At 35.3% G+C, this 10,378-nt stretch overlaps 1 protein-coding gene across 2 annotated transcripts in view; it reads right to left on the bottom strand.

Annotated features, from left to right (window-relative positions):
• Positions 1 to 529: 529 nt before the first annotated feature.
• The window catches only part of PCDH10 (protocadherin 10), a 32,756-nt gene continuing 22,907 nt past the window's right edge, over positions 530 to 10,378 (bottom strand). Inside the window, exon 5 of one of the 2 annotated variants that reach the window (XM_042871522.1) lies at positions 530 to 612. In XM_042871522.1, the coding sequence (XP_042727456.1) occupies positions 530 to 612 (83 nt within the window). Of the gene's footprint in view, positions 613 to 3,477; positions 3,578 to 10,378 lie in introns of those variants that run through there. The other variant, XM_042871523.1, reaches the window with a different exon arrangement.

The raw sequence follows: 10,378 nt of genomic DNA, 5'->3' as shown, positions 1-10,378 counted from the left end.
GTAAGACACTGTCTTGTGCTGGAACTTTCATTTACTCTAAAGAAAATTCTTCACAAAGACAGCTTGTTCTACTGCTCGCAGTTTTTATGTGAATTTAAACATTAAATATTGCTTCTGATACCTAATTGAAGGATAGAACATCTTTACTCCTACAGCTGTGTACAGATAACATCTTCTGAAGCTCAGGATGCCTTACGATGAAAATTACAGAACAGGACTGAGAGACTAGTCCCTGCTATTTCTCTGAGGCAAGTTTAAGTACACTTGTATCATCCCTGACAGGTATTTTTTGAACTTTTGAAAATCTTCAAAGAAGGAGGTATCAGAACCTTCCCTACACCAGCTTACGGATGCAGATACTTCTCCTTAATATGCATCCTAAATATTTTCCAACTACTTCATTTTATTTTTTGCCCAATATGCAAATCAGAGTCCTTAGACATTAGTAGCACATACACTTAAAGGAAGAGGCAAATACAAAGAGCTAATGTTTAAAGGCATTTACATACCTATCACTGCAGATAGGCACCTAGTAGCATGGTGAGATACATGGAGATGCTGAACAATTCAATTTCAATGGGAGGTGGCTGGATGCAACAGGTATCTTCCCCACTACAACATAGAAACAGGGAAGGGATTGAACCTCTGTACGGCCAAATGCACTTCTCAGTACTTCTTTTGGGTCATAACAGATAGGTACTGTTATTTAATGTGACCTAAACCTCATGTCATCAAACATTAGCATACTGAAATTCACAGTGAACTAGGGAAATCCTCAGAAGTGTTTAAATATTTTGGGAGCCCAGGATGTAGTAGTTAAAAACATTCTGTTCCTCGGGAGCCTCGCATCCTATCACAATTCCTTCTGGGACTCTCCCTATGAACTTAGAAGGATTTCTGTGCATACATGGATCACTATCTGTATTATTTAACATTAATCTAAAAAAAAAAAAAAAAAAGAGAGAGAGAAAAGAGGTGTGTATCAAATACACAGTTCACTGAAAACATTCCGTTATGGAAAGGAATGACATGATATGATATGGTTAAGTTTTCAGGAAAAAAAAAAAAAAAATGCATGCAAATTGTGAAGATAGCTTTATTAAATAAAAATACTTCACTGTATCTGAAAAAGAAAGAAAAAATATTTTTCTTCCCAAAACCTGAAAACAAACTTACTTTACATCTAATATTAATGAGGTACTTGGAAACAAAGAAAAACAAATTTCTTGGAGGCCTTTAAAAGCAGAAACAACCATTTAACATAATCCTTTGAGTGAAAGTGATGTCACAAATTTCATTGTTGTTCTTCACAAAACTAAAAAGGCGTATCAGTGACTGTAAGTCCCACTGTCTACAGCTAGAGGAACATTCCATGACTGGTGTTTGTTCAAATCAGTAACCACTGTTTTCACTCCCTTCTGATTGTGTTTTGTACATATTTTTAAAAGGATCCCCGAAATATATTTGAGTGATACAGATCTGCTAGAAATATCCATTAAAAGTGTTTAATAGTGTTTGTTCAGAGTAGTTAAATGAACTTCAGAGCTCAGTCCAGCAGCCAGGAACTGATCAGCAATCTTGTTTGAATCCTCAACAGGATGGTTTCCATTTGGGTGAATTATCTGTCTTCTAGAAACTGTCATCATAAACAAAAATAATGACAGAGGGAAGAAAACCAGACTTAATAAGCACATAGCAGTGGCTAAATTCAGCTTCTCACGCATTCCTCCTGTGGTAGCTCTAGTGGGGGTACCAGAATTCCTGTATAACAGCATGATCCAAATTCAGCTGCAATCAATGAAAGGTTTTCTCTTGTCTTAATATTGGACCGTCCCCAGGTATTTGTTCAAATTTGGGTAGACGTTGCTTGATAACACAGTGTTCTATCATTTCTTTTCAGTACTTGACAGATATTAAGATACAGTGGGGAGGAAAAAAAAACAACAACCCAATACAAAAAGAAGGAAAAAAAAAAGAAGAAAAGCACTTTACTACATTTTTACATTTAGTAAATGGTACTTAAGCTCCATGGAGATGAATTTACCTTTAAAAGTTTACTGTTTTCATTATTTCATAGAAAAAATTGCTCTAATATACCATTTCCAACCATACAATTATTACAGAACATAAAGATTATATGAAAGGGCTTGATCCTTTTCCCAGCTGAGATGGTAATCAGCCCCTTTTAAACTCCTATGGGAGAAGGGTCAGATGAAAATGTGCCGTGTTCCTAATTTCAAACATCCGTTGTGATAAAAGAGTCGATATTTTGGCATATACTTTGCCTTTGTAGTTTGAATTCTATCAATAACTATTCCTAGCCACAAGAGAAATATTTTTAGGCAATATATTTGTATAGCTTCACAAAAGTATGTCAGAGAGATGTGCGTGTGTTTGTGTGTGTGTGAATGTACGTATGCATATTTATGAGTTTGGGATGATTTTCTTAAAATACTTCACTTACATATATCTTACATTGCAAAATGTACAGACACTCAGTGTTCTTTTCAACAACAGATATAGGTGAGCTTATAGAGCCTTATAAAAGGTTTTATGATTCCAAATTAAAAAGCATAGAAATACCATCAAAATAATGGAGAGTGAATTATACCTCTGATAGTACATAGCGCTCATTCTGGTAATATTGACAGCTGCATCTTTGGCATTGAAAATTCATTACAACTTCTAGACAAAATGTTGTTGTTGCTTACAGCTCTTTTTTTTTTTTTTTTTTTTTTTTTCCTTTTTTTTTTTAAACAAGAAAAACAGGATTGACCAAGATACGAATATTGGGGAAGTACTATTAAAGGTTTATTTTATATTTGTTTTTAGCAAGGATAGCTTAGGAACCCTGAATTACCTTCTCATTTTAGTGTATGGTGTAGACTGTATGAATCCATTTAAAAATCAACTAAGTTGTACCACATTTTTCTCAAAATTATATATAATATAATATATATATATTTTATATTTATTTAGAAGCTTTGAAATAGTACAGTAAACACTTTGCAACACGGTGTATAAACTACAGAATGTCTTCGATAATTTGGTGGGTCTTCAGATTAACAACATTGTTTGTGACCCACTGGTGAAAAGAACATGATCACAATCTCTCTTGTAAAGTTGGAATAGTTTGGGGAACACTTGATCACACAAAAATAATATAAAACAGTCAAGTTTAAAACAGTGATATTGCATTTATAATGCACATTTCTTTTATCTGTACGATTGGCTTCTTGTGGTGATTATAAACATCTAAAGGGCTCAGTGACATTTTGGAGAGAGAAAGATATATAGTGCTGTAAACAGGCACACACTGATCAGAGAGGCAAGATCAGTTGCCTCTGAAGTTTCTACAGTTCTACACATTTCAACTCATTTCTCAGGCCTGCTGAGAGCAATTAGGTCCTATTGTTGGCCATGATGTCTCCAACAGCACACAAATCCTTCAGTTAGACAGAACTGGATGGCCAAGATAATGAAGTTGAAAGTTGATGCTTTTTGTTGGTCGACTTTTGTGCAAATCATGCTGCTTCAGGTAAGTCCTGTAGAAGTGACTAGCATATCCTTTTCCGTGCTGCAGGAAAGAAAAAAAGACACTTCTGAGAGAAAAAGGAAAAAATCAGTCCCCAACAGTTCTTAGGTCTAGAATTTCTTAAAGTGTAGAGAGATAATCAAAACTTGTCACAAACTGTTGCTTAAAATTCCCATTGTAGCAAACAGTTTAATGTCGATTCATTTTTTCACAGAAAAGTCTTTTTGAGGCTTGATAGTCTGAAAACCAAACTTCTCATGTTGTTTTATTATTCTGTCTAACACATCATGGCAAGTATTCCAGTGTGCCTCTATAGAAACAGTACAAGAACAAGGCAAATAGTCAGACTTGTAGGTTCAATATTACAGGAATTTCCAAGCCTATTTTTTCCTAGTTCGTCTTGTTATTTGAAGCAAGATCTAGAATCCCCCAGATTCAGAAGCTGGTTTTCCTTCCTTTCAAAGTGAACCATTATCCTCATCACCAAATGACCCTTCAGTCTGGTTTGACAGAGAGATGAAAAAATGGTACATTAGTGCTACAATTAAAATTTCAGCATTTACTGTTAGACTGGAAATTAACTCGTGTTACACAAATGAAAAAGGTCAATGCATTAGCAAACCCATATCCTACTCCACCAGCTGTGCTGGCTACATTATCTCAAGACACTGCTTATTTTAACTGTAATTGGGAGCAAAGGTAACAAATGATTTGTATAGCACTCAGAAAGACCCTGGGTTAAATTCTGATCTCAGTTGCACGCAAAGTTGAGACAAGGAACTGGCTCAGTTGCTGAAGCATTATTAGTACCATTACTACCATAGTCTTCATTGTTGTTATTGTTTAGTAAAGCTGAAATGTTAAAATCAGCTTTTACCTTAGCTTCAAATCAACTAAATTCTCTACCTGAAATTCTGTGTATTCCTGTGGAGTGTTACAACTAAAATAAAAGGAAACTTAGCTTGAACTAAGCCATCCATATATACATGCCTGCATGTAACAAACAGATCCAGACTCCATTCCATTTAACAAATATACACATGAGCCATATTTATTACCTATAGATACACGGCACTAATAAGCATATGAGGTTTATCACTGAATCACAATGACTTCACTCACAGAAAAAAGTCAACATGGGCACTGTTTGTTTGATCTAGCCTACCTATCCCATGGGATGCATACAGAAAAATGTTAACATTTATTTGTAAGCTACTTGTTCAATGCACATACACCTGCCAGATCTGTTATTAACACTAACATTAAAATATCTATTACAGTTTTGAAATTTCATTCTGTAGAAAATTAGCAGCAGAATGCAGAAGGATTTTTTAAATCTCCAGGAAGAGTTTTTTAAATTGGTAGTTAAGATTAAGGAGATCAGAATCTTCATGATCTTTTGAGATAGTATAGGATCAGACCAATCAAATTTCTAGACAACTCTATAAGAATATATTTTAAATATAACAAGAAACAGTAATTCCAATAATAATAACAAGACCTATATTTGATCCTCATTACTTTTTCCAGAAGTTCATTAATAATTTTAATGCTCTTGTAAATACATAAGAACAGAGGTCTTGATTGCTGCCTGCCAATGAGAAACTCATACTGCAGTACATACACAGGACTTTCATGAGACAAAACTATACAGACACACAGCACTACTTTCTTTCTACTCCTGTCTAACAGTGCACTGGTGTTATTAGCCGGGCACTTGAGGCACACAACATTTGTTAAAGATATTCTTTCAGATGATACAGAATCCAAGCTGCTGCCTGTCTAATCTTTTGCCATGAAAATCTACTTTTTTTTAATTATTATTTTAAACTTTTATTAATGTGTTTATATCAGGCCATTTGATAGTAATAACTAAATATTATGAGTCAGGGTGCAGAACACATGCAACTCTCTCCACCTACAAAAATCCTTGTCCCAAATCCTCAGATATCCTCTGCCAACATACAAAATACTGTGGATTTCAAAAGTAGTTTTGTCCTCCAAGGTGTTGTTTGGTTTTTTTTTGCTTATTTGTCTGTTTTTTTTTTTTTCCTCTGTATTTGCACAGAGATCTATGTGCAGGGAAATCTCTCCACGTCTGTACCAGTTTCCGTCTTTTTACAGATGGGGAATATAAGTCAGAGAGGTTAAATGGAAAGGAGGATGGAAGTACTTTAAAACAGGGCAATAAAAGTTCTGACAACTAATTCTGGTGCTGTGTGTGTAAGTGAGTGTGTGTCCATAAATAAACTCCAAGTATATACACTAAGCCTCTCTGCATCACAATTTCTCCATCTGTAAAATGGGAATAATATTGCTTACCTATCTCCTAGAGGTGCAGGAAGGTTTAAACCACTATTCTTTATAATCCACTTTGAGATCCAGAGATGGCAAATGCTACAGAAATGGAAGTATCAGAGTCAGTGTAAGAGCTGGAACAAGAACACCATAATTTCTGGTGCCTAATTCTCCTTCAAGATCTCAGCTCTCTCTTTCATCTTTATTTTATTTCCTGTTGCAAATTCTCAGACCAAGTGCATAGGGAAGCTTCAAGTCTGTGTGAGTATGGATGTTAGAAAGAGGGTTTTAATGATGAGCCATTTCCTAATACTTTTAACGTACTGTTTGTATATACGTATACATTCTCACAGGGGTTGAGGTGAACAGGATTATTAAATAATCACATGTATTCCAATTAAAATTCTTAGGATACATGATTTATGCTGTACTTACTATTGATTCTTCTCCAAAGACCTTAACTAAGGTTTTGAGCATTACGGTAAGAATGTTTAATGCATGAAATTTATACAGAATTTCAATAAAAACAGGAAATAAACACAGCAAAAATATATTAAGGTTCACTTATCCCACCATACTCATTAGTAAGCCTCCCATTCACAGTGATGAGCTAGTTCTCTGTAGGTTGATGAGAGAAGACATGAAAATAAATCAGTGGTAGGTGAACAGAAAAATGCTAACATAAGAAACAGAAAGTAGAAAATAAAATATGCCTTGATTATTCCTAGCTTATGAATCAGAAATGAACAGAAAATACTGTAAAGCCCTTATAAATAAATCTTCATTCCACCCCATAGTGAATCATCCTATTGCATCCAAACGCTGTCAGACTATTACCTCACAGCCAGAACTAAAGCAATATACATTTCTTCTTCTGGCAAACCCTGGAAAGTATTGCATGTACTTGGAAGACCTTCAAACTCTCAGAATAAAAAGAGTTCTCCTGCTTAGCATTGCTAGCTAATCTAACTAGCACAAGAGAGAAAGCCCACTGCCTTCCTCCACTGCTGGCAATCAAAGCAGCAAAAGAACATGCATGCTGTACCTTTTATAATTATTGTCACCTTCTCTGTACTATATTTAGGGGCTCCAAAATGTCCCACAGCATTCTACCTGCTGTAACAGATTGACTGCAGACTTCTTCGAAGTGCCACCAGTCTAGAGAACCCCTAGCTAGTAAGATCTCCAAAGAACATGGAATTCTGTGTGTGCTGCTGCAGTTAAAGAAATACTACCAATGCCCCTGCACTTAAGAGAAGGAAGATACCATAACCTAAAAGTCTTCTCTACATCAAAGAAAGCTCTGCAACAGGAGAATGGGGAAAAACTATGTATGAACTCTCGTCTTTCTGTTTCAGCTCCAAATTCTCTTTAGTCATTGCAAGTAATCTCTTGGTACTATTTATCTTCCCACGTGCTTTCAGATTAGCTTCTATGCAAACATTCAATGCATGTTTCTTTACCTTCTTTTTTTATTGTTTTATTTAACTCAGCCTCATTGAATAGAGATCATGCTTTCAGCAGCGGCAGAATGTAACCTGTCGGCTTCAGTGGAGCTCTAATTTAGCTATAAGCAAGCAGATTTTAGGAAAGAGGTCAACAAGTGAATGGGAATGCAGAGTAAACTATTACAGCTCCCTCATCCTTTGTAGTGGTGTATTCAGGTTAAGGATGAGACACACAGCTGGGGGATGTAGGATGGGGAAGATTACTCTCCTGCCACTTATGTTCTGTGGATAAAAAAAGTATGCCAGTCAATTCTGTCCCAATTCTGCATCGTTTACAATCCATTGTGGTTTTTTGATTGTTTGTTTTGTGGTTTTTTTTTTTTTTTTTTTAAACAAACTATTATTCAAACAAGTATTTTAAGACATTGCTAATAAAATTTCATGAAAATTCTATTAGCAGCATTATAAGAGATGGACTTCTTCAATTCCATGGTACTTTGGTACACAAATAGGAAAATAATTTTGTCATATCTATTCCTCGTGAATTGTTCTTTTAGTTGAGTGAATCTTTACTTAACTGTGCTTCATACCTGTGTACCTCATACAGCACACTTGAATGAACTTGAACTCATGATCCAGATACCCACACTTCTTTTTACCCATTTCAAACTGATCATATTCATTTAAGACAATGCAAGAGACAGTGATTACCAGCCAAGCCCAATTTGACAGCGGTGGACATGGACACTGCACTGACCATAACCTAGTGGACACAATGAATAATATTACCTTAGGGGAAATAATACTACTTAGGGAAAAAAAGGGTTTTGCCCTTTGCCCTTAAGTACAAAAGCATCACTTTTCAAATTTGAACACAGTGCTGAGTTCCATATCAACAACTTGAACATTCTTCTTTGAAAAAAATTTTATTCTTTGATGCATATTGCCACTTTTTTTAGCTTACTTTCGAAATATGAAAGTGCATGCCTAATAAAAAATATGCATTCTATTTTTAAGATCTCATTGATATTTTGTGCCTATGTGCTTCTGGAAGTGTGCTGATCCTACCAGGAGTTCACATTGAACGTGCTTCGGTAAGTATTTTCATATGGCAATGATACAATTGTTGACACCTTGTGACAGCCATTGAAATCATAATTCCTTTGTGCTATTGAATGCTCTGAGATTTATATTCCACCTGGACTCAGCCGATTCTCTGAAAAAAGAATTACAGTTCTTAAGAACAGGTATTCAAGTCTCAATTCAAAGGATAGCCCTAAACATAGACAATTTCTACTTTTTCTTTTTTTATGAAAATTTAAGTCAGTTTAAGCACTGACCATAATCAACACATGCTTTACATTAAACATGTGATTGACAAGGATTCTCTTTTGTATCAAGCAAGCTTTTTGTCATCAATTTTCTGTGGCAAATAATTCACTTGTATTTGGATTTCTGTGCTAAGTGCTGACAATTGTTTCAGTGCCAGGAACAGACCCGTGGCACAGTGTGTCGAAGTTGCCACTCTATCTCTGGTTGCTGTTATTTACTACAGAAACAATGCTTTTTAATTATTACAACACAGTATAAAAAGTGCCAAGGTTCACTCTATAATGTACCATAGAAATACCGAAGTCAGTTTTCCCATGAGTAGAATAAGAACAGGAAAATATCTTCCTCTTTCTGTACTATTGCAACTGTATTATCTACCTGAATACACTAGGAATAATACATGGCATCGTTCTTCTAGTCAGAGAACCATGAAACATTTCATTTTGAAAGAGCTCTTATAATTAAGTACTGTATTAGTTCTGATTAAGTAACTCCTAAATTATCCTTTATGTAAGTCATACGTACTCCCTAAGAATATTGCCAATTTCTTCATCAAGAATTCATTCTAATTGCATGCATATTCTTGTAGCAAATCCACATTCTCCATATTCACATTCACTTTAAGCTAATAATTTTGGTACCACTCTTCGTAATCCTAGTATTTGATTCCTTTCATTTTTGTAAGTATTCCTTATGTATTCATATGCAACTATCATTTCTTCTCAGATCTTCTTTTCTTCCTTCGCTTAAAAAAATAACACAACATTTTATTGTTCTCTTCTGAAATCTATACTATACGTCTCTTTAAGCTGACAAGCCTGAAAGTGAACACGTCAGTTTGAGAGTTAAGCAATGCAGAATGAACTGAAGGTTAGCTACAATGTGACTTAAAATTTTCAGTGCCCTGGGGAGAAAAGGGAGGATTTGAACAAGTCCTCCTAAATTGCCCTTAAGTGCCTAAGTTCCCCATAGATTCAAGAGCGAAGTAGACATACATATCCACACACACACATATATATGTATATATAAAGGTCACCATATGGTGGCCTTCAGAGGCATCTAAATTATTCTCACTGACTCAAGCCTAAAATAATTCAAGGTACTTCTTCTCACAATAGGCAACACTCATTACAGCATTACATCAGCATCACGCTGTGTATCCTTGTGCAATTTATCTTTGTCATTACGTTTTTTTCTACCATTCCTCTCTCCTGATGTCATTAGGATTTGGCAAGAATGATGTTTCCTCTCTTTTTGTGAGCATTTTCTTTTCTATTTCACTAAGCACAGTACTTTACACTGTCTTTTATGAGTAGCATAGATTCAGATTTCAGGGAGTTCTTCCCGGTTTGCCAAGATAATATATTTAAGTGTATGATATAAACTTCAAAAAGACACATTGGCACGGTTTCTATCTATAAACGAAATGTGCCCTTAACCATTCTTTCTCAAAATACCACTAGATTGGAATGATTTATGTCCCCATTATTAAAATTTCTCAGCCCTATCCTGTCATATAAGGGAGCTATACACTGCGATTAAATTCATTCCGCCTTCAGGAATGGTTCCTGGCTGGTGTTCCAAATTGCACCATGCCCAGTTGCAAAGGCCAAAATGACACCAGAGAGCATAAGGCATTACTGACCATAACATCCCAGTGTTAGAAAGGATCATGCTTAACTAATGAGAAGAAAAAAGCCCTAGTGGACATAAAACATACTGCAAATACAAAGCACAAAACACTTTGTTTCAAGTAGAACAGGAA

This window comes from Lagopus leucura, unplaced genomic scaffold, assembly GCF_019238085.1.
Source record: "Lagopus leucura isolate 7727_CA_CO unplaced genomic scaffold, USGS_WTPT01 Super-Scaffold_100004, whole genome shotgun sequence".
In the NCBI taxonomy this organism is placed as follows: Eukaryota; Metazoa; Chordata; class Aves; order Galliformes; family Phasianidae; genus Lagopus; species Lagopus leucura.
The sequence above is the reverse complement of the archived record's forward strand: the minus strand, read 5'-3'. Positions and strand labels throughout refer to the sequence as shown.